At 36.9% G+C, this 24,834-nt stretch overlaps 2 protein-coding genes across 9 annotated transcripts in view; one reads left to right on the plus strand and one right to left on the minus strand.

Moving 5' to 3' along the window:
• Positions 1-8,417, minus strand: part of DIS3 (DIS3 exosome endoribonuclease and 3''-5'' exoribonuclease) — a 29,099-nt gene extending 20,682 nt beyond the window's left edge. Inside the window, exons 1-4 of one of the 4 annotated variants that reach the window (XM_077158411.1) lie at positions 7,964-8,417; positions 7,193-7,350; positions 3,824-4,017; positions 3,456-3,529 (exon numbers count right to left, since the gene is read on the minus strand). In XM_077158411.1, the coding sequence (XP_077014526.1) occupies positions 3,456-3,529; positions 3,824-4,017; positions 7,193-7,350; positions 7,964-8,191 (654 nt within the window). In that variant the 5' untranslated portion in view covers positions 8,192-8,417. Of the gene's footprint in view, positions 1-3,455; positions 3,530-3,823; positions 4,018-7,192; positions 7,351-7,622; positions 7,691-7,963 lie in introns of those variants that run through there. The other 3 variants (XM_077158413.1, XM_077158410.1, XM_077158412.1) reach the window with 3 other exon arrangements.
• Positions 8,418-8,468: 51 nt separating this feature from the next.
• Positions 8,469-24,834, plus strand: part of PIBF1 (progesterone immunomodulatory binding factor 1) — a 341,226-nt gene continuing 324,860 nt past the window's right edge. For 3 of the 5 annotated variants that reach the window (XM_077158416.1, XM_077158419.1, XM_077158417.1), the window contains exons 1-2: positions 8,473-8,727; positions 9,814-10,123. In XM_077158416.1, the coding sequence (XP_077014531.1) occupies positions 9,872-10,123 (252 nt within the window). In that variant the 5' untranslated portion in view covers positions 8,473-8,727; positions 9,814-9,871. Of the gene's footprint in view, positions 8,728-9,813; positions 10,124-24,834 lie in introns of all 5 variants that reach the window. The other 2 variants (XM_077158415.1, XM_077158414.1) reach the window with 2 other exon arrangements.

The raw sequence follows: 24,834 nt of genomic DNA on the forward strand, positions 1-24,834 counted from the left end.
AAATTTATAGAGATGGAAAGTAGATCAGTGGCTGCTTGGAGTAGGGAAGAGAGTATCAGGAGGAGCTGGAAACCAACTACTAATGATTTCTTTTAGGGGGGCTGAAAATGTTCTAAAATTAAGCTTCTGGTAATGGTTGTACAATTATGTGAGTATTCTAAAAAACACTGAATTGTATATTTTAGATGAGTGAACCCACCCACTAAAAATATGGTTTGTGAATTATACTCGATAAGGCTGTTCAAAAAAAAGAACTTACCAACCCCTGCCCCAAATTATCTCATCTGATCTCCTGACTTTACATGTCACCAATACACTGATGACTCCTAAATTTCTATCTCTAGTCCTACCTCCTTCATGAGCTTCAGACTTGCATATCTAAGCTGCTGACAGGTATCTGAAACAGTGTTTAAAATCGTACTTGTAATTCCTTCATAATCCTGCTTCCCCCTTATTCTTGTACATAAATGGCAGTATAACTCACCTAGATGCTTAGGTTAAAAAGTCTCGGGTCATTTATAGTCCCATATACACCATATTCAATCCACCAGCAAGCCCCAAAACATCTATATTCAAAATATACCCAACATACTACTACTCATAACTTCAACTGCTACTACTCTGGTCTGATCTTGTCTTCTCTCCCCTAACTGCTAAAATATCCTCCTAATAGGAACACCTTGCTTCTAATCTATTTTCCTTACGGCAGTCAAGGGAATGACATAATTCCCCTACTCATGGACTATGACCCAAATTGTTCTTCATGATTTCTTATATCCTACATGATCTGGCTTGCCTACATCTCTGACTTTCTAACATACTGTCCCTTTCTTACTTCACCCAGCCACGCTTCTGTTTCTTAATTTTGCCAAGCTTATTCCAGCCTCAGAACATTTGTACTAGCTATTTTCTCTGCATGAAATGCTCTTTTCCAAGTTAACAGCATTTCTTACTAATTTGAGACTCAGCCATAATGTGCCTACCTCAGAGACCTTACTTAGTAAACATGCTTCACATCTTGACTTAGTCATTACTTCTACTGGAAGCCTTGCCTCCCCAAATCTGTGTTAGGTGCCCTTGCTAAGTAGTCAGTTCTGCTACAACTCTTGTTTTAGAAGCAAATTTCTTTCAGTAAGAATGATATAAAAGAAAGCACTAGTTAAATGCAGAATACTGCATCTTGCTGAACAGAGCACAGAGGATTACACAAAACACATACACCTCAAACACCTACTGGCTAACACAGATCACTTTATGCTACGAGCCACACCCATACTCACCCCGAGGTAACAATTCTGCATCTGATTTCAGATAACCCTCTTCCTATCACTTCACAAAATTTCTGAGTATTGTGTTTTGAGTGTTGTGCTCCTAATTACATTTCACCCATAAGCTCTGTGGTTTCCAGTACATAATTTTGCATAGCACAGTTATTCTGAGGAACACTTACGTTGCATTACAGCAGGAATGACTATAATTTCATCAAATCTAACAAAGCCTACCAAACAGCTAATCAAAACACTGTGTATTGCAAATGTTTGATAACTTCTTGTTTCTTTTTCTAGACCAATGGTGTCAGAAAGAACTTTCTTTGATAATGTGACTATTCTTTCTGTGCTGTTCAATGTGGAAGTCACCATGCATAAGTGGATATTAAAAGGTGGATAGTGGGCGGGCCGCGGTGGCTCAGCGGGCAAAGTGCTTGCCTGCTATGCCGGAGGACCTCGGTTCGATTCCCGGCCCCACCCCATGTAACAAAAAAACGGAGAAACAGAATACAATAAAACAAGAAAATGTTTAAAAATGTTTCCCTTTCCTCCTTCCTTCCTTCCTTCTATCCTTCCTTCCTTCTCTCTGTCTTTCCTTAAAAAAAAAAAAAAAAAAAAAAAAAAAAAAAAAAAAGGTGGATAGTGAGACCAAGGAACTGAATTTTTAATCTGAATTAAACTTAGTCACATACAACTAATGGCTTTATAATGGACAGGGCTGTTCTAAAATTATATTCCAAAAATCAAGCTCAGCTTTTATTATCAATTCCTTTTATCTTTATAAAATTTTTGGTTAAAGACAAGCAGAGAACAAATAGTATATAGATTGTATATATGTGGTAGGCTGATTATGTATCCTAACAAACACATACTATTGATATTCCACATCCATGTGGGTGTGAACCCATTATAAATAGGACCTTGTGAAGCTGCTATTTTTAGTTAAGGTCAGACAATCAAATTAGGCAGATCTTAATCTTTACTACTAGAGACCTTAATGAAGACAACCCAGAAGTCACAAGAGCCAGAAAGCAGAGGACACCTCCATGTGGTGGGAGACAGAGATATAAATCAAGGAACCCCAAGGACTGTTGACAACCAGCACCAGAATGCTATAGTCTTTGGGGAGAAAGAAAACCTTCCCATTATCTTGATTTAGGACTTATTCTAGCCTCAAAACCATGACCCAATAAATGCTTGTTGTTTAAGTCAACCCATTGCATGATATTTGTCATAGCAGCCTGGGAAACTAAGACAATGTATAATTGTCCTACTAGAGCTGTTTTTTAAATAAATACCATTTCTGATCATTCTCCTCTGCTTCCCCCATCAACACTCTCATATACCTTTAATTTCTCTTATTCTGCTACTGCTTGTGATAGAAATCCTAAGTTAAGGCCTTGGAATCCTTTGTTTAAATGCACTGTGCTAAAACCCTGTATGACAACAGAAGTAAGCATAGCTACTTTGGACAAAGTCAAGGTAGGGAGAATCTTATCTGTTATCTTCTCTTCATTGCAACCCTTTAAGGTATTCTTTATAAGACTCCATTTTACCCATAAACTCTGTGGCTTCTAGAACATGATTTTGCATAGCGCAGTTATTTCAAGGAACACCTATGTTGTATTACAGCAGAAATTACTGTAATTTCAATAAGCATGACATATTAGAAAGCACGAGGTATATTATGTGACATATTAGAAAGCACTACTAAATATCTCATAAAGTGTAGGGCAGCCCCCACTACAGAATAAATTCTAGATTCTCATTATTTGACCTCTATCCTTCCTATTCTACCTCATCTTATGATTTCTTTCCCTCTTACTTTGGGCTTTATGCTCTCTGTCTGCAGTGCATCAACTTCCTCTCTATTTGTCAAACACCTACTCCTTATTCACAAATCATTCATTCCTTGAACAAATAGTGCCACCATGTGCCAGATCCTACTCAGATGGCTGGGAGATATCAGTGAAAAGACTATTTTAGAAAATCAACTCCATTAGGAATGGTATTTCTATAGCCTGAAAACAGCCATTCTTGTGGTTTACAACACAACTACTTTTACAATTCTAGCTTGGATACTAATATGCCAATTTCAAAATTTGGTAATTGTAAGCCTAATTTCCCAAAATTGCTATTTTAATATTTTCACCTTTCAAGAACAAAATAAAACAAACGCGCACATACCCCTTCTTCACAAAAACAAGCAAGACGATCTACAAGTTCAGGGTTAGCAGTTAGGCTCTTTACATATTCTTCACCTGAAAAAAATATATATATATGTGGTCATGCCTATGTAGAGGCAGTAGGTCAAACACATCTATGAGCTTATATTGCTAAGCCAATTCCAAATGGTAAAGGGAAAATTAACAGCTATTGGGCACCACAATTTACTTAGCTTAGAAATAAAAATTTTTTAAATGGAAAAATATCATATGAAGCTATGCAAAACTATGCAAATACTAAACAGTCAAGTGAAAGCCAACAGTGAGTCTGATGATAAGCTTTACATGCATTTGCAAGCATGCACTATCAGTTTCTACATTTACACTTACAAGTGAAAGCTGGTATCCCTTCTTCTATGGCTTTCTCTTTGTTTTTCCTGTCATTTGTTATGAAAATAACTTGCAGCTGGTTCTCTGTGGACATTTTATTCAAATGTTCATTGTACCATTTTGCTGCTACTCGAATGGCTCTATCATTCCTGTCATTAGAATTTTCTCCCTGTTCCTGTTCCACATACGTTTCTCTAAGTGTAAAGGAAAGGAAAAAAATGAAATAGAAGGAAAACAAAGGAAATAAGGATAGGTAAACTGTTAGGACATAAATAGTTAACAACTGTTAAACTTAAAAGTCAGTAGTATATCATGGTATGTGATTTTGAAGGTATTCAAAATTATATCTCAGAGAGAAAATAAATTGGATCCATATAATTATGCTTTTAAAACCTCAAATTTTGTAGAGCTGTGTTCCAGTAGCCATGCTTCTCTTCTTTTCATTTTTTTATTTTATTTTTTTAAATACCAAAAAACACAAAGCAAATGCAAACACTCTTATTTTGATCATTCCGTTCTACATATATAATCAGTAATTCACAATATCATCACATAGTTGCATATTCATCATCATAATCATTTCTTGGAACATTTGCATCTATTCAGAAAAACAAATAAAATGAAAACAGGAAAAAAAATTATACATACCATACCCCTAACCCCTCCCTTTCATTGATCACTAGCATTTTAAACTAAATTTATTTTAACATTTGTTCCCCCTATTATTTATTTTTATTCCATATGTTCTACTCATCTGTTGACAAGGTAGATAAAAGGAGCATCAGACACAAGGTTTTCACAAATCACACAGTCACATTGTGAAAGCTATATCATTATTCAATCATCATCAAGAAACATGGCTACTGGAACACAGTTCTACATTTTCAGGCAGTTCCCTCCAGCCTCTCCATTACATCTTGAATAACAAGGTGATATCTACTTAATACATAAGAATAACCTCCAGGATAACCTTTCGACTCTGGAATCTCTCAGCCATTGACACTTTGTCTCATTTCACTTTTCCCCCTTCTGGTCGAGAAGGTTTTCTCAATCCCTTGAAGCTGAGTCTCAGCTCATTCTAGGATTTCTGTCCCACGTTGCCAGGAAGGTCTGCACCCCTGGGAGTCATGTCCCACGTAGAGAGGGGGAGGGTGGTGAGTTTGTTTGTTGTGTTGAGTAGCCATGTTTCTTCATGATGATTGAATAATGATATAGCTCTCACAATGTAACTATGTGATTGTGAAAACCTTGTGTCTGATGCTCCTTTTATCTACCTTGTCAACAGACAAGTAGAACATATGGAATAAAAATAAATAATAGGGGGAACAAATGTTAAAATAAATTTAGTTTAAAATGCTAGTGATCAATGAAAGGGAGGGGTAAGGGGTATGGTATGTATAATTTTTTTTTCTGTTTTCACTTTATTTCTTTTTCTGAATAGATGCAAATGTTCCAAGAAATGATTATGATGATGAATATGCAACTATGTAAGAATATTGTGAATTACTGATTATATATGCAGAACGGAATGATCAAAATGGGAATGTGTGCATTTTCTTTGTGTTTTTTTGGGATTCAAAAAAATAAAACAAAAAGATTTTAAAAAGTAAACAAATATCATAACTACAAAAACAAAAAACAAAAAAACCAAAATTTTCTTGGAAAAGAAAACTCATGTTAAGTGAAACAAAAAAAATGTGAATTCAATTTCGTTTCACAGAAAGGAAAATTCAAGATCAGAATTTATACTTTAGGTTGAAACATCAAGTAATAGTTTTGCAAGTTTGATAATGGAATTTCATTAAAACTACAGAGTAACAGCAATTCCTAAAAGGTACCAACAGTATGATCAGATGATTATGGTCATACGACTATACAGTCATTAAATAGATAACGTATGTAAATCATCCCTGGAAAATAATTAATGGCAGGGGCTATCTAAAGACTCAAGGACCCAATATTGGTATTCTTAACACCCATATAAGTCAGCAAATTTATCTATTTCTTTAAATCTGTTCTTCAAAGCCAGATTTAAGTACAATAACAGTATAATAACTTCTTTGATTAAATTTTTAGTATTTTAGAATTATTTATATCTGTAGTCTCCAGAATTATTTTATTCATACCATTAAATGTACCTGCTAATGCTCTATGCCCATCATTCAAAGACACTGTCATAAGATTTTGAATTGTTTTTAGCAAGACTTGAATAATAGAATCTTGGAAGACATAATTTGCCTAAGGGTTTTAAGATTCCTCCATCACTCTCAATATAGGTAAGACCTATTCAATGTACATGAGCTAACAAAATTGCTAACCCTTATTAGAAAGCTCATTATCTGCTCCACAAAAACCTGGGTCTTTCTACACTGAAAAACAAGTGCAGTTAATGTTTCTGAATTTCAAGGAAGTGCTAGGAATGAGAATTTTACAAGTGCTCTGCCAATGTTCTTTATAAGAATAATAATTAAGTTTGGAATGCAAGAACAGAGAAGAGAAATTAAATATTTTTAAAAATTTGACTACAGTGAGATTTTATCACCAGAATTCTGTAGTCTAATCCAGTAGTTCTCAATCAGGGAGTGGTTTTGCCCCCAGGAAACATTGGACAATGTCTGGACACATTTTCAGTTGTTAAAAATTGGTAACAGGAGCAGGTTGCAACTGACATGCAGTGGGTAGAGGGCAAGGACAGTACTAAATATCTTATAATGTATGGGGCAGCCTCCCACAACAAATTATCCAGTCCAAAATGCTGATAGTGTCAAAGCTGAGAAACCCTGATCTAAATTAATGAAAGTACACTATGGCCCACCATAGATTACACATGTAATATACTAAATAAACATCATATTTCCTAAGAATAAACATGAAGTTCAAACCAAGGGTAGTGCACACAAATCATAAAGAATTCTATCTCTTAATCTCATCTTCTCCATTGTGCTCAGTTACAGAGTACTAGTTTAACTTTCAAAGGCCCATTAGAATAAATCTTTGTATTTTAAAACTACTCCATCATAAACTATTTTATTACTCTATTTTTATGCTCATATAAGATAGTATCCCCAAGTACCGAGGTTTCTTTCATGTTCCAAGATTCTATTGCTCAATTTGTGCTAAAACCAATTCAAAAGGATAGCATTTGGTAAAATAAAGTACCTACTGTAGCCTAGGAGTCAGCAAACTTATGCTCTAGCCTTGACATCCTTCAATGACTGGTGTCTTCCCCGACAACATTATGTTCTGCACAGTTAATAAGTATGAAACCTATCACTTATCTCCTAACAATGTCACCAATTATTCCCGAGAATCTTCCACAAGTTTAGTTAATTTTGCAGTTTTCTGATATTTAACATAATTTCACCCTACCTATGGTGCTCATTAGTGAACGTATAGAAATGCTTCTCCTGGTTACTAGTTACATCTCGAATTCGTTTATATACCGGGGCACTCCTATTTCTCACTTCTTGCAGAACTGTTTGTAGTACAATTACATTCCTGATAGCAGGGTCTTCAAGAACATCAATCTTAAAAAAAGAAAAGAAGAAAGAAAATTTAATTCTTCCCTCTAGTCACTCATAAAATGTTTCTAGCAAACATAAAACCCTTTCACCTTAAAAACACTGATTATGCATAAAAGCAACGAGCCGTTTTGCTATGGTAAAGATGACAATCATCATTCTATCCTTCAAGTCTATTAGAGAAGAGCACGAGTAAACTCAGCAATCATAAAAATTTTTATAAATCCATTAACAAAGGAATACATTGGCCCACATCGTTTTCTTTAGTGGGCACTTACAAGCTGCCTGGAGGTTGCAGGCTGGAAGTTACATAAGCCCAGGTTCCCGGCCTCCAAGTAGTTACAATCTAAAGCAGAAGAGACACCAGTAGTTAGAAAAACAAGGCGTCTAAATTTCTTACGATTCCAAGAACTGGAAAAACGAAAAAAGGAAAAAATAACACAAGGAAAAGAACATCGGCCTATGAAACGATACATAGGTCCTGATGAGGTCTGCTTCTCTCCCTAGATATGTGATGGTGCCCCAGACGCTCCGCCCTGGCTCAGCGTCCCTGTCACTAATGAAGGTGTCCCAAGAGGTGGGGCCGCGCTGCCACCTGATTGCCTGCCCATAAGCGCACCTGGTGCAGCAGCACGTTGGTATCAGGCAGCAAGTAGTGCGGCCGCGGGCAGAGGGAGCTCGCTGGATCCTGGGGCTGCGGTTCCAGGGCCGGCCCCTCATGCGCCCCGCCGCACGCCGCGCACCCAGCAGCACCGCAGCCGATGTCGTCCCGCAGGTAGTGCTCTCGTACTATCTTCATCACGCCACCAGCCCGCGTCTTTTTCAAAAAAGTCTTGGATTTCAGCATATTGCTTCGTGGTGCAGAATTCCAAGCCGAGACGGCAGTCTTGCGGGAAAAGCTTCAAACGCAGAGGTCTCCTGCTCAACTATAGCTAATACCGAAGTTCGTTCCTTCCCGCTCCAGGAGATTATTAAACGGAGCTTGCCAGGAAACGCCGGGACTGACGTTGGTTGGCTCTGTGGAGGGCCTTGAGGATTGGGCGAAAGCAAGGAAATGGGAGAGGTGGGCGGAGTCCAGAGCTGTTTCCCCCCCATGAGCTGGGCGAGGGCCCCATCTGGACTCTAGTTCCCAGCAAGCATCGCTTCCCCAGCCTCCATTGGCCCGGGCAGGTGGAGTTCCGGCGCAGAGGCGTTGGCGCGCTGCGGCTTCCTCCGTCCTCCCTGGGGCGCGGATATGGGCGTCTTGGTTACAGATCCTAAAGGTCCCTGGCCTTGAGAGAACTTGCCGATGGGCTGCAATCCGAACGGCAGACCAGATAAGCCTTCGGCCTCTCGAAGCGGCGTTGGTCCAGGCTTCAGTGTGGAGTAGTTGAAGCTTTCGAGGTAGCTTTCGGCGAGCTCTCCCTTCCCGCGCAGGGCAAGGAGTCCTTAGGTGCTGCCAAATTTAGGATTTATTCTTCACGCCGCAGGGATTGGCAGTTCCAGTCTCTGATCTTTTGAAAATTCAAGAGATTTTGTGTGTTTTGATTTCACCTTTCCTTCTACCCGTCACTTTAAAAAGAATGAGGGGGCGATCCTACTGAAATTCTTAGCTTTCCCCACACACACCCCTTTTCTAATCATCGTCTGATTAGGAAAAACTGAAATATATAAATACCACGAATAACTTTTTTATATATCGTGTCGTGTTAAAACACGGAGGTTGCTAAAATTTTTGAGAAAGGATAAGGAGTTTTATTTATAATACTTTTTTTCTCTTCTGCCCTCTTGTATTCTCTCTGGCTAGTCCACAAAGATTGTTTTTATCACACGTTTGCACTATTTAAAAAAAAAACTTTCAGCGACGCCTCATTGTAAAACAAAATCCGAACAAATTTTGACAGTCAGAGCCCTCCACGATTCTTGTTTCAACGATCTGCAGTGTTTGTGTGTATATATGTTTGGGAGGTGAATAGAGGGAGTCACTGTTCAAATTCTCAAAGTCTCGGCTTCAGCCAGACTGTATCACCGATTGTTTTTACTCTATCGCAACCTTTATTCCAACCTCAATTCCTGCTTGCTTTTCCATCATACTGCGCCTATCCAAATCTATTAAAAATCTAAATTCTACCTCCGTATAATCCTCCTCTGAACAACTCAGAAGTGATTTCTCTTTTCTTTGAGGATGTGTAGCTTTTATTTGTAAAAGTCTTGAGTACTAATGTTTTAGGGCTTTGTTCCTTATATTGTGGAATGCCCGTTTCTTTGTTTCCTCCAAGTAGGAAACTTTTTTTATTCGTCAGATGACTGAGTTCATAGCAAGGTTTATGAATGTATGTTTGATTTAAGCAGTAATTTGCACTAGTTATATCCCATATATTGGATCCTACAGATTGCCTAATGATTACTTAAGGAATTCTTAGTATCTTAACACACTTTATTTCATAGTGAATGTTTGAGTATGTTTGTTTTCTTTTTTTCCACCCACAGAAGTCTGAAGTCCAGTCTTCTTCTTCTTGGACAAGAAAACTAATCTATAATAGTAAAGATGTCTCGAAAAATTCCTAAGGAATCCAAGAAAGTGAACATCTCTAGTTCTCTAGAGTCTGAAGATATTAGTTTAGAAACGACAATACCTACAGATGATATTTCCTCATCAGAAGAGAGAGATGGTAAAATCAAAGTCACCAGACAGCTAATTGAACGAAAGGAACTACTTCATAATATTCAGATACTGAAAATAGAACTTTCCCAGAAAAATATGATGATTGACAATTTGAAAGTGGATTATCTTACAAAGGTAAGAGCAGTATAAATTCTGCTAACTATATGCTTTATTGTGTTCAAACTTCAGATGAATAAATATTAGATTTATATGTATGTAATCAGATCTTGAATTGATGTACTTAAAATTCCTGTCCAGGATGGCCTATGAATATTTTGAGAGAATAATTATATTTTGTTGCATAGTTGGAAAAAAAATCCACAGCTGTTTGTTTTTGGAAGGGGGGGTGGTGAACAATATTTCTGTTTACCAATAAAGAGTCCAGAAGACATGGCTGATTCTGTGAAGTGTTTCCTGGAATGCTCAGGCTAGATAGGCTTAATTGAAAAAAATCTAGTATGTGTGGGGTGTGTTTTCTTTTGTTATTTTCTAGCCAATGTGCTTTTTGCTCATTGAAAACTAACTCTGATGTGACTAGTTTGATAGGGAGAATCAAGACTGTAATTACATTATTGAATCTGTGTCATCCTCTGCCCTAAAGTTTTGGTTCTACTATTCTTTTGTGGTAATTATTTTTGAAATTCTTTAGGATGAGTGAAGTACCTTTCTGTTTGACGATTACTGTGCCTTTCAAGAACCCAGGGATCATAGTACCAAAGTCTTTAGCAAGTGGTGTTTGCCATGTCATGACCAGGAATGTCCAGTTCTTGTTTTTCAGTCCCTTGAGGAAATTTACGGTTACCGAGTATTTCATATAAAACCTGATAAAGTTCTCACTAGGTCTAAGAAACTTACAGTAATTTTAGAATGACAGACAGTTCTTTGCTTTTACTTTTTCTGTCTCTGAGAAAATCTCTTCTTTCTGATAGTAAACCTTCTACCTTTGCTCTTGATTCTAGCTCTTCCCAACCTCCCTCCAATATTATTGTTTCAGTTCTACCTTCTCTCTTGTTAAGTCAGTCTCCTATTTCAGCTCTTGTCTATATATAGTAATGTACATCAGTACCCTGCTGCTACAAAAATCTCTCTGTCTCGCCTCTCTAGGAAAATAAGAAAGTGTCCAAAACCTCAAGATCTTGATGAAATAAAAAACTAGTGCAGATAAATTAAAAAAAAAAAAATTAACAGCTAACATTTATTGAGTACTTATACCAGTGTTAGATACTGTCTTACGAGTTTTTCATGGGTTACCATCTTTTAAGACTTGCAACAACCATATAAGGTTTATGTACTTTTTTTTAACTTTTTTTATTATATAATATAACATATATATAAAGCAAAGAAATAAAAAAGCAATAGTTTTAAAAAACTCTTCAAAAAGTAGTTACAGGGTAGATCACAGAGTTTGTCATGGGCTACCATATGATCCTCTCCTATTTTTCCCTCTAGCTGCTCCAGAGTATAGGAGGCTAAAGGGCTTAAATACTTTTTTGTCATCACAATCGACTTTTTTTCCCTTCTTTTTTTGTGAACAATAACATATATACAAAAAAGCCATGAATATCCAAGCACAGCACCACACTTAGTTGTAGAACATATTTCAGGCTTTGACATGGGTTACAATTTCACAATTTTAGGTTTTTACTTCTAGCTGCTCTAAAATACTGGAGACTAAAAGATATCAATTTAATGATTCAGCATTCATATTCATTTGTTAATTCCTATCTTCTATGTATAATTCCACCATCACCTTTGATCTTTCCATACCTCTTATTGGGGGTGTTTGGGGTATGGCAGTTCTAAATTTTTTATACGGGAAGGATCTGTCACTAATGTGGGGTAGGGAGATGGAACTATCTGATGTTCTGGAGAGAATGGGCTAGGTTTCAGGACTTACCTGGACCAGGGACACATCTGGAGGTTGTAGCTTTCTGGCAAGCTACTCTCATGCCTGGAACGCTTGTGGAATCTTATAAATTGGCCTAGGTCTTCTTTAGGATTGGCTGGAATGGTCCTGGTTGGGGGTTGGCAGGTTATGGCAGGTAGCAAGGTCTACCTGAAACTTGCATAAGAGCAAACTCCAGAGTAGCCTCCCAACTCTATTTGAACTCTCTCTGCCACTGATACTGTATTAATTACACTTCTTTTCCCCCATTTGGTCAGGTTGTAATTGTTATTCCTATGGTGCCAGGTCTAGATTCATTACTGGGAGTCCTCTCCCATGTCACCAGGGAGACTTTGATGTCATGTCCCATGTAGGGGGAAGGGCAATGATTTCACTTGCAGAGTTGGGCTTAGAGAGCCTGAGGCCATATCTGAGCAGCAACAAAGGTCCTCTAGAAGTAACTCTTAGGCATGCCTATAGGTATTCTAAGCTTCTCTGCTACCTACATAAGCTTCACAAGAGTAAGCCTCATGATGGAGGGTGTGGCCTATTGATTTGGGTGTCCCTAAAGTTTAACACAGTATCGGGGAGTCCCTGATGGTAAGGTTTAATAGTTCCATAGTCTTTGTCCCCTTCCTCAGGGCATTTGCCAGTACTTTTTGATTATCTGGTTACTATACTCAAGGATGTTTCCAGGCATTACAATAATCTCTACAGGATTAAAGGACCTCTTTTTCATTCTGTGCTCTCTGTGTTTCAGTTGTTCAAATGAGCTATACAGATAGGTTGAATTAGATTATACACTACAGAAAATTTTAGTTCCAGATCAAGTAAACCTTTCTTCCATTGGTCTCAAAGAGTATGTGTGATTCTAAAATATAGGCACTGTCTTCCTTACCCTGATATTCTGAATTACTTTAACCCCAACCTATTCGGCTTTGTTCTTATTTCTAAATATCAGTTTATTTATATATGAAGCAGTCTCTCAAAATCCAGAACTGATAATCGCCACTCTGAACTTAATGTGTCTGTTCTAAAAGCTTACAACCTAGGCCCCTGTTTTCTTATAAGCATTTTCTGAAGGTAACCATACCATTGTTGTTTTTTTGTTTCTGGCTTATTTTGTCTCACCCAATGTTCTAGTTTGCTAGCTGCCAGAATGCAACACACCAGAGATGGATTGGCTTTTAATAAAAGGGGATTTATTTCGTTAGTTCTTCAAAGGAAAGTCAGCTAACTTTCAACTGAGGTTCTTTCTTACGTGGGAAGGCACAGGGTGATCTCTGCTGGCCTTCTCTCCAGGCCTCTGGGTTCCAACAACTTTCCCCGGGGTGATTTCTTTCTGCATCTCCAAAGGCCTGGGCTGAGCTGAGAGTGATAAAATGAGGTATGCTGAGCTGCTTGGGCTGTGCTATATTGCGCTGTCTCATTTAAGCACTAGCCAGATTAAATCAAACATCAGTCATTACCACAGGCACACCTCTTACCTGACTGTAGGTGTAACAAGCAACAGATGAGGTTCACACACCATTGGCTCATGTCCACAGCAACAAAACTAGGTACCTTCACCTGGCTAAGTTGACAACTGAATCTAACTACCACACCAAATGTCCCACATGTTCATTCACATCATTGCATGCCTCACGACATTGTTCCTTTTTGTAGCAGCACAGTCTTCATTCGTAAGTATACACTATTGTTCACCATTCTACTTCTCCATCAGTGCATCCTTCAGCCACCTGCATACATTGGGCATCATTTAGAGGGCCCAAAGTCCGCAGTCCATCAAATTCTCAATTTTAGATAATTTCATTGTTCCCAAGAGACAGAAAAACAATAAACACACCCTCACCAAATAGGAGATCTAAACCTCTTAACTCTTGTCCCTCACCCCATTATTTACCTCTGCTGTTGCTGTGGTAGTGCTGATGGTTTCCTTTTGAACATAGCTCATAGCAAGCAATAGCAATTTCCCCCTGTACCCTGGACTTAAACACTCTTTTTACAAGAATCATATCTTTGAAGTAATTCTTACAAGAATGCGTTCATATTTCTAATGTGAGTCAGTGGGACACGTAGGTCTGTACAACCCCTTTCAATCTTGTTCGACTTCGATATGACCCACTAGAGAATCACCTTTGCTCCTATCTGTTCCCTTACGTTGGAGTTCAGCCTTGTTAGCTAATGGTTCACCCATCTCCAGCTTCTATATATCTCTAATTCCCTGTACTCTGTATTATAAGTCCCTGATTATGCTTTTATGCTGGTCATAAAATTGGAATCATATAGTATCTGTCCTTCTGTTTTTGGCTAATTTTGCTCACCATTATGTCCTCAAGGCTTATCCGTCTTGTCATGTGCTTCAGGATGTCATTTTTCTTACTGCTGCATAACAGTCCGTTGTATGTATGTATATACCACATTTTGTTGATCCACTCATCTGTTGATGGGCATTTGGTTTGTTTCCATCTTTTGGTGATTGTGAATAATACTGTTGTGAACATTGGTGTGCAAATGTCTGTTTGTGTCGTTGTTTTCAGTTTTTCTGGGTAGTACCAAGTAGTGTGATTGCTGGGTCATAGGGCAGCTTGATATTTAGTTTCCTAAGGAACTGCCAAACAGTATTCCATAGTGGCTGTACCATTGTACATACTGACCAGCAGTGCATAGTGTCCCAGTTTCTCCACATCCTCTCCAACATTTATACATTTATAGTTTCCTGATTGTTTAATAACAGCCATTCATAAGGTGTGAGGTGGTATCTCATTTAGTCTTGATCTGCATTTCCCTTATAGCCAGTGAAAATGAGCATCTCTTCATTTGCTTTTGAGCCATCTATATTTGCTCTCCAGAAAAATGCCTATTCATGTCTTTAGCCCATTTTATAATTGGATTGTTTGTTCTTTTGTTGTTGTTGAGTTGTATGATTTCTTTGGATATATAGGAAATCAAACCTTTGTCTAATATGTAATTTCCAAAGATTTTCTCCCATTGAGCTGGCTGCCTCTTCACCTTTTTGACAGTCTTTTGAAGTGCAGAAGCATTTGATTTTGAAGAGTTCCCATTTATCTATTTTTTCTTTTTTCTTTCATTGAATGTGCTTTGGATTGTGCTGGTTTAAAAGGATGTATGCCCCCTAGAAAAGCCATGTTTTAATCAAAATCCCTTTTCATAAAGGTATTCAGTATTGTATGTTTGAATTCAATACTGTATGTTTGAAACTGTAATCAGATCATCTCCGTGGATGATGTGATTTAGTCAAGAGTGGTTGTTAGCATGGATTAGATTATGACATGTCTCCACCTATTTGGGTGGGTCTTGATTGGTTTACTGGAGTCCTATAAAAGAGGAAACATTTTGGAGAATGAAAGAGATTCAGCAAGACAGCAAAGCAGAATGACATAGCTATGAGAAGCAGAGTCCACCAGCCAGCGACCTTTGGAGATGAAGAAAGAAAATGCCTCCTGGGAAGCTTCATGAAACAGAAAGCCAGGAGAAGAAGCAAGCAGATGACGCCGTGTTCACCATGTGCCCTTCCAGATGAGAGAGAAACACTGATTGTGTTTGCCATGTACCATTCCAGCTGAGAGAGAAATCATGACTGTGTTCACCATGTGCCTTCTCGGATGAGAGAGAAACCCTGAACTTCATTGGCCTTCTTAAACCAAGGTATCTTTTCCTGAATGCCATTGATTGGACATTTCTATAGACTCATTTTAACTGGGACATTTTCTTGGCCTTAGAACGGTAGACTAGCAAGTTATTAAATTCCCCTTTTTAAAAGCCATTCCGTTTCTAAGATATTGCTAGGTCTTGAAGATGTTTCCCTACATCTCCTATACTATAGAAGCTTTATAGTGCTAGTTCTTATATTTAGGTGTTTGATCCATTTTGAGTTAATTTTTGTGTAGGATGTAATATAGGGGTCCTCTTTCATTCTCTTGGCTATTGATATCCAGTTCTTCCATGCCCAATTATTGAAAAAACTATTTTGTCCCAGTTCAGAGGATTTGGGGGCCTTGTCAAAAATCAGTTGACCATAGATTTGGTGGTCTATTTCTGCACTCTCAATTCGATTCCATTGGTCAGTGCTGCTGTCTTTGTGCCAGTACCATGCTGTTTTGACCACTGTGGCTTTATAATAGGTTTTGAAGTCGGGGAATGTTAATTCTCCCACTTCGTTCTTCTTTTTTAGGATGCTTTTAGCTATTTGGGGTCTCTTTGCATTCCAGATGAATCTGGTAGTTAGCTTTTCCAAATCTTGAAAGTAGGTTGTTAGCATTTCTATTGGTACTGTGTTGAATCTGTAGATCAGTGTGGGGAGAATTGACATGTTAACTCTATTTAGCCTTCCTTTGCATGAGCAGGGAATGTCTTTCCACCTGTTTAGATCGCCTTTAATTTCCTTTTGCAATGTTATGTAGTTTTCTGCGTATAAGTCCTTTACGTCCCTAGTTAACTTCATTCCTATTTGATTCTTTTAGTTGCTATTTTGAATGGAATTTTTTCCTTAACTGACTCCTCAGCTAGCTCATTGTTTGTGTATGGAAATGTTACTGATTTTTATACATTAATTTTATATTCTACCACCTTGCTGAATTTGTTTATTAGTTCAAGTAATTTTGCTGTAGATTTCTCAGGATCTTCAAAGTATAGTTCATATCATCTGCAAATAATGAGAGTTTTACTTCTTCCTTTCCAATTCAAATGCCTTTTATTTCTTTGTCCTGCTTAATTGCTCTAGGTAGAGCTTCAAGCACAATGTTGAATAACTGTGGTGACAGTGGGCATCCTTGTCTTATACCTGATCTTAGGGGAAAGGCTTTCTGTGTCTCTCCACTGAGTACAATGCTGGTTATCAATTTTTCATATATCCCCTTTATCATATTGAGGTGGTTACCTTTGATTTTTATCTTTTGGAGTGTTTTTATCAGAAAAGAATGCTGAATTTTGTCAAATGCTTTTTCAGCATCAATCGAGATGATCATGTGATTTTTCCCTTTTGATTTGTTTATGTGCTGTATTACATTAATTGATTTTCTTGTGTTGAACCATCCTTCTTACATTCCTGGCATAAACCCCACTTGGTCATGGATATAATTCTTTTAATGTATTATTGGATTTGATTTGCTAATATTTTATTGAGAATTTTTTCATCTATGTTCTTTAGGGAGATTGGCCTGTAGTTTTCCTTTCTTGTAGCATCTTTACCCGGTTTTTGTATTAAAATGATATTAGTTGCATAAAATGAGTTAGGTAGAGTTCCTTTTTACTCAGTTTTTTGGAAAAGTTTGGTCAGGTTAATTCTTTCTGGAATGTTTGATAAAATTCCCCTGTGAAGCCATCTGGCCCTGACCTTTTCTTTGTAGGAAGATTTTTGATTACTGACTGAATCTCTTTATTTGTGATTGGTTTGTTGAGATTTTCTCTTTCTTCCTGAGTCCATGTAGATTTGTTTGTGTGTCTCCAGGAATTTGTCCATTTCATCTAAGTTGTCTAGATTGTTGTCATCTGATTGTTCATAGTATCCTCTTATGATTTCTTTTATTTCTTCAAGGTCTGTGGTAACGCACCCCTTCTCATTTCTGATTTTGTTTATTTGCATCCTCGCTCTTTTTTTCTTTGTCAGTCTTCTAGTGGCCCATCAATTTTATTGATTTTCTCAGAGAACCAACTTTTTGTTTTATTGATTCTTTATATTGTTCTTTTGTTTTCCCATTCATTTATCTTTGCTTTAATCTTTGTTATTTCTCTTCTCCTATTTGCTTTGGGGTTAGTTTGCTGTTCTTTGTAATGTTCCTCGAGGTTTGCTATTAAGTCCCTGATTTTTGCTCTTATTTTTTTTAAATATAGGCATTTAAGGCAATAAATTTCTCTCTCAGCACAGCCTTTGCCACATCCCATGAGTTCTGATAAGTTGTATTCTCATTTTCGTTCATCTCCAGATAGCTGCTGATTTCTCTAACAATTTCTTCTTTGACCCACTGGTTGTTTAAGAGTGAATATTTGTGAATGTTGTCATTCTTTTGTGGTTATTGAGATCCAGCTTCATCCCCATTGTGATCAGAGAAAGTACTTTGAATAATTTCAATATTTTTAAATTTATAAAGATCTGTTTTGTGCCCCAAATATAATCTATCCTGGAGAATGTACCATGAGCACTAGAGAAGAATGTATAACCTTGTGATTTGGGGTGCAATGACCTATATATGTCTGTTAGGTCTAATTCATTATTAAGTTATTTAACTTCTCTATTTCCTTGTTGATTTTCTGTCTGGTTGTTCTGTCTATAGATGAAAGTAGTGTAATGACATCTCCTACTATTATGGTTGAAACATCTGTCGCTCCCTTTGGCTTTGCCAATGTCTGTCTCATGTACTTTATAGCTCTTTGATTGGGAGCATAAACATTTATGAATGTTATATCTTCTTGGTGAATTGACCATTTAATTAATATATAGTGTCCTTCTTTGTCTCTTATGATGTCTTTACAGTTAAAGTATATTTTGTCCGAAATTAGTATAGCTGTTCCTGCATTCTTTTGGTTACAACGTGTGTGAAAAATCTTTTTCCATCCTTTCATTTTCTTTTTTTTTTTGTTTTTTAATTAAAAAAATTTTTTTTAAATACCAAAAAGCACCAAACAAATGCAAGCATTCTTAACATTTGATCATTATGTTCTACATATATGATCAGTAAATCACAATATCATCACATAGCTGCATATTCATCATCATGATCATTTCTTAGAATATTTGCATCTATTCAGAAAAAGAAATAAAAAGAAAACAGAAAAAAATCCATACATACCATACCCCTTTCTGCTCCCTTTCATTGATCGCTAGCATTTCAAACTAAATTTATTTGAACATTTGTTCCCTCAGATATTAATTTTCATTCCATATGTTCTACTTGTCTGTTGACAAGATAGATAGAAGTAGCATCAGACACAAGGTTTTCACAATCACACAGTCACATTGTGAAAGCTATATCATTATACAATCATCTTCAAGAAACATGGCTACTGGAACACAGCTCTACATTTGCAGTCAGTTTCCTCCAGCCTCTCCATTACATCTTGACTAACAAGCTGATATCTACTTAATGTGTGAAAATAACCTCCAGGATAACCTCTTGACTCTGTTTGAAGCTCTCAGCTATTGACACTTTATTTTGTCTCATTTTGCTCTTCCCCCTTTTGGTCAAGAAGGTTTTCTCAGTCCCTTGATGCTGAGTCCCAGCTCATTCTAGGGGTTTTCTCAATCCCTTGATGCTGAATCCTCATTCTAGGATTTCTGTCCCATCTTACCAGGAAGGTCCACACCCCTGGGAGTCATATCCCACATAGACAGTGGGAGGATGGTGAGTCGGCTTGTTGTGTTGGCTGGAGAGAAAGGCCACATCTGAGCAAGAAAAGAGGTTGTCTTGGGGGTTACTCTTAGGCCTAATTTTAAGTAGGCTTGACCTATTCTTTGTGGGGTGAAATTTCATATATGAACAAACCCCAAGACTCGGGGCTCAGCCTATAGCTTTGGTTTCCCACACTGCTTGTGAGAATATCAAGAATTCAACTTGGGGAAGTTGAATTATCCCCCTTTCTCACCATTCCCCAAAGGGGACTTTGTGAATACTTTTTTATTCACTGTTCAAATCACTCTGGGATTTATCGGGGCATCACTCTGGACAAACCCACAATATCTCATATCCTACTCAAGGTTCCATGTACTTATGGTGTTCATTTAAGTTGTCTACATTAGTTATATTAGGAAATGCACTAGTCAAAATATAAATTTTGTACCAAATAAACATTTTTTGCTTTAGTCTCACACATAAGTTGAAATTTTAAAATATTAATTACCATCTATTTTCAGTACCCTGCAGTAATGATATTCCTTTGTTCTTCCTCATACAAAAAACATTTTTAAAATTTGTACATTTAGTCACTATCATTATACACTCTAGGCATTCCTAGATTATACCATTTCAATCTTTATTGTCTATCTTTCTGATTTCATTTGTGCCCCCAGCCCTCCTCCCTCTATCATTGTCACATTCAGCTTCATTCAGTGTTTTAACATAATTGTATTACAGTTAGGTAGTATTGTGCTGTCCATTTCTGAGTTTTTACATTCAGTCCTGTTGCACATACTGCATCCCTTCAGCTCCAATTACCAATATCTTACCCTATTTCTACCTCCTGATGGTCTCTGTACCAATGAAATTCTATGAGTTTATTCACTAATGTCAGTTCATATCAGTGAGACCATACAGTATTTGTCCTTCTGTTTCTGGCTAATCTCACTCAGAATAATGTCCTCAAGGTCCATCCATGTTGTTACATACTTCATAACTTTATTCTGTCTTACGGCTGCATAATTTTCCATTGTATGTATATACCACAGTTTGTTTAGCCATTTGTCTGTTGATGGACGTTTTGGCTGTTTCCATCTCTTTGCAACTGTAAATAATGCTGCTATAAACATTGGCGTGCAAATGTCTGTTTGCATCCTTGCCCTCATGTCCTCTGAGTAGATACCTAGGAATGGTATTGCCGGGTCATGTGGCAATTCTGTATTTAGCTTTTTGAGGAACTGCCAAACTGCCTTCCACAGCAGTTGTACCATTTGATGTTCCCACCAGCAGTCGATAAATGTGCCTCTTTCTCCACATTCTCTCCAGCACTTGTCATTTTCTGTTCTATTGATAATGCCATTCTGGGTGTGAGATGATAACACATTGTGGTTTTGATTTTTATTTCTTTTATTGTGGTTTTGATTTGTATTTCTCTAACAGCCAGGGAAGTTGATCATCTTTTCATGTGACTTTTGGCCATTTGTATTTCCTCTTCTGAGAAGTGTCTGTTCAAGTCTTTTGCCCATTTTGTAATTGGGCTGTCTTTTTGTTGTTGAGTTGAACAATCTCTTTATAAATTCTGGATATTAAACTTTTATCTGATATGTCGTTTCCAAATATTGTCTCCCATTGTGTAGACTGTCTTTTCACTTTCTTGACGAAATTCTTTGGTGCACAAAAGTGTTTAATTTTGAGTAGTTCCATTTATTTATTTCTTTCTTCAATGCTCTTGCTTTATGTGTAAGTTCTAGGAAACTGCCTCCTAGTATAAGATTTATAAGATAATTCTCTACATTTTCTTCTAACAGTTTTATTGTCTTAGATCTAATGTTTAGGTCTTTGATCCATTTTGAGTTAATTTTTCTATAGGGTGTGAGATATGGGTCCTCTTTCATTCTTTTGCATATGGATATTCAGTTCTCTAGGCACCATTTATTGAAGACATTGTTCTGTGCCTGGTGAGTTGGCTTGACTGCCTTATCAAAGATCAATTGTCCATAGATTAGAGGGTCTATATCTGAACACTCTATTCTATTCCATTGGTCAATGTATCTATCTTTATGCCAGTACCATGCTGTTTTGACCACTGTGGCTTCATAATATCCCTTAAAGTCAGGTAGCATGAGACCTCCAACTTCATTTTTTTTCCTCAGGATACTTCTAGCTATTCGGGGCACTCTCCCCTTCCAGATAAATTTGGTTATTGGTTTTTCTATTTCTGAAAAGTGAGTTTTTGGGATTTTAATTGGTATTGCATTGAATCTGTAAATCAGTTTACATAGAATTAACATCTTAACTATATTTAGTCTTTCAATTCATGAACACGGTATGCCCTTCTCTCTATTTAGGTCTTTTGTGATTTCTTTTAACAATTTCTTGTACTTTTCTTTGCATGTGTCTTTTGTCTCTTTAGTTAAATTTATTCCTAAATATTTTATTATTTTGGTTGCAATTGTAAATGGGATTCTTTTCTTGATTTCCCCCTCAGATTGTTCATTACTAATGTATAGAAACACTACACATTTTTGAGTGTTGATCTTGTAACCTGCTACTTTGCTGTACTCATTTATTAGCTCTAGTTTTGCTGTGGATTTTCTGGGGTTTTCGACATTTAGTATCATATCATCTGCAAACAGTGAGAGTTTTACCTCTTCCTTTCTAATTTCAATGACTTGTATTTCTTTCTCTTGTCTAATTGCTCTGGCTAGAACGTCCAACATAATGTTGAATAACAGTGGTGATAGTGGACATCCTTGTCTTGTTCCTGATCTTAGGGGGAAAGTTTACAGTTTTTCCCCATTAAGGATGGTGTTAACTGTGGGTTTTTCATATATTCCCTTTATCATTTTGAGGAAGTTCCCTTGTATTCCTATCCTTTGAAGTGTTTTCAACAGGGAAGGATGTTGAATTTTGTCAAATGTCTTTTCCACATCAATTGAGATGACCATGTGGTTTTTCTGCTTTGATTTGTTGATGTGGTATATTACATTAATTGATTTTCTTATGTTGATCTATCCTTGCATACCTGGGATAAATCCTACTTGGTCATGATGTATAATTCTTTTAATGTGTTGCTGGATTTGATAATGTGTTCCTAGAATTTTGTTGAGGATTTTGCATCTATAGTCATTAGAGAGATTGGTCTGTCATTTTCTTTTTTTGTAATATCTTTTTCTGGTTTTGGTATGAGGGTGATGTTGGCTTTGTAGAGTGAGGTAGGTAGCTTTCCCTCTTCAATTTTTTGAAGAGTTTGAGCAGGATTGGTACTAATTCTTTCTGGCATGTTTGGTAGAATTCACACGTGAAGCCATCTGGTCCTGGACTTTTCTTTTTGGGGAGCTTCTTAATGACTGATTCAGTTTCTTTATTTGTGATTGGTTTGTTGAGGTCATCTGTTTCCTCTCGAGTCAAAGTTGGTTGTTCATGCCTTTCTACGGAGTTGTCCATTTCATCTACATTGTCATGTTTATTAGCATAAAGTTTTTCGTAATATCCTGTCATTAATTCCTTTATTTCTCTGTGGTCAATGGTTATGTCTCCTCTTCCATTTCGGATCTTATTTATTTGTATCCTCTCTCTTCTTCTTTTTGTCAGTCTTACTAAGGGTCCATCCATCTTATTGATTTTCTCATAGAACCAGCTTCTGGTTTTGTTGATTTTCTCAATTGTTTTCATATTCTTAATTTCATTTATTTCTGCTCTAATCTTCATTATTTCTGTCCTTTTGCTTCCTTTGGGGTTAGTTTGCTGTTCTTTCTCTACTTCTTCCAAGTGGGCAGTTAATTCCTCGATTTTTGCCCTTTCTTCTGTGTTGATATAGGCATTTAGGGCAATAAATTTCACTCTTAACACTGCCTTTGCTTCATCCCATAACTTTTTTTTTATTATTATTAATTAAAAATAAAGAAAAGAAATTAACACAACATTTAGAAATCATTCCATTCTACATATGCACTCAGTAATTCTTAGTATCATTACATAGATGCATGATCATCATTTCCTAGTACATTTGCATCGATTTAGGAAAAGAACTAGCAAAACAGCAGAAAAAGATATAGAATGTCAATATAGAGAAGAAAATTAAAATAATAATAATAGTAAAAATATATATATAAAAAAGGAAAAAGAAAAAACAAAAACAAAAGATACAAACAAACAAACAAACAAAAAAACTATACTTCAGGTGCAGCTTCATTCAGTGTTTTAACATAGTTACATTACAATTAGGTATTATTGTGCTGTCCATTTTTGAGTTTTTGTATCTAGTCCTTTTGCACAGTCTGTATCCCTTCAGTTTCAATTACCCATTATCTTACCCTGTTTCTAACTCCTGCTGGTCTCTGATACCAATGATATATTCCAAGTTGATTCTCCAATGTCGGTTGACATCAGTGGGACCATACAGTATTTGTCCTTTAGTTTTTGGCTAGACTCACTCAGCATAATGTTCTCTAGGTCCATCCATGTTATTACATGCTTCATAAGTTTAGTCTGTCTTAAAGCTGCATAATATTCCATCGTAGGTACACACCACAGTTTGCTTAGCCACTCGTCTGTCGACGAACACTTTGGCCATCTCCATCTCTTTGCAACTGTAAACAATGCTGCTATAAACACTGGTGTGCAAATGCCCGTCTGTGTCTTTGCCCTTAAGTCCTTTGAGTAGATATCTAGCAGTGGTATTGCTGGGTCATAATCCATTCTGCCAGTCTATGTCTTTTGATTGGGGAATTCAGTCCATTAACATTTACTGTTATTACTGTTTAGATAATATTTTCCTCTACCATTTTGCCTTTTGTATTATATATATCATATCTGATTTTCCTTCTTTCTACACTTTACTCCATACCTCTCTCTTCTGTCTTTTCGGTTCTGACTCTAGTGCTCCCTTTAGTATTTCTTGCAGAGCTGGTCTCTTGGTCACAAATTCTCTCAGTGACTTTTTGTCTGAGAATGTTTTAATTTCTCCCTCATTTTTGAAGGACAATTTTGCTGGATATAGAAGTCTTGGTTGGCAGTTTTTCTCTTTTAGTAATTTAAATATATCATCCCACTGTCTTCTAGCTTCCATGGTTTCTGCTGAGAAATCTACACATAGTCTTATTGGGTTTCCCTTGTATGTGATGGATTGTTTTTCTCTTGCTGCTTTCAAGATCCTCTCTTTCTCTTTGACCTCTGACATTCTAACTAGTAAGTGTCTTGGAGAACGCCTATTTGGGTCTAATCTCTTTGGGGTGCACTGCCCTTCTTGGGTCTGTAATTTTAGGTCTTTCATAAGGGTTGGGAAATTTTCAGTGAAAATTTCTTCCATTAGTTTTTCTCCTCCTTTTCCCTTCTCTTCTCCTTCTGGGACACCCACAACACATATATTTGTGCGCTTCATATTGTCATTCAGTTCCTGATCCCCTGCTCAAGTTTTTCCATTCTTTTCCCTATAGTTTCTGTTTCTTTTTGGAATTCAGATGTTCCATCCTCCAGTTCACTAATTGTAGCTTCTGTCTCTTTAAATCTACCATTGTAGGTATCCATTGTTTTTTCCATCTTTTCTACTTTGTCCTTCACTCCCATAAGTTCTGTGATTTGTTTTTTCAGTTTTTCTATTTCTTCTT

Source organism: Tamandua tetradactyla, chromosome 4 (genome assembly GCF_023851605.1).
Source record: "Tamandua tetradactyla isolate mTamTet1 chromosome 4, mTamTet1.pri, whole genome shotgun sequence".
Classification (NCBI taxonomy): Eukaryota; Metazoa; Chordata; class Mammalia; order Pilosa; family Myrmecophagidae; genus Tamandua; species Tamandua tetradactyla.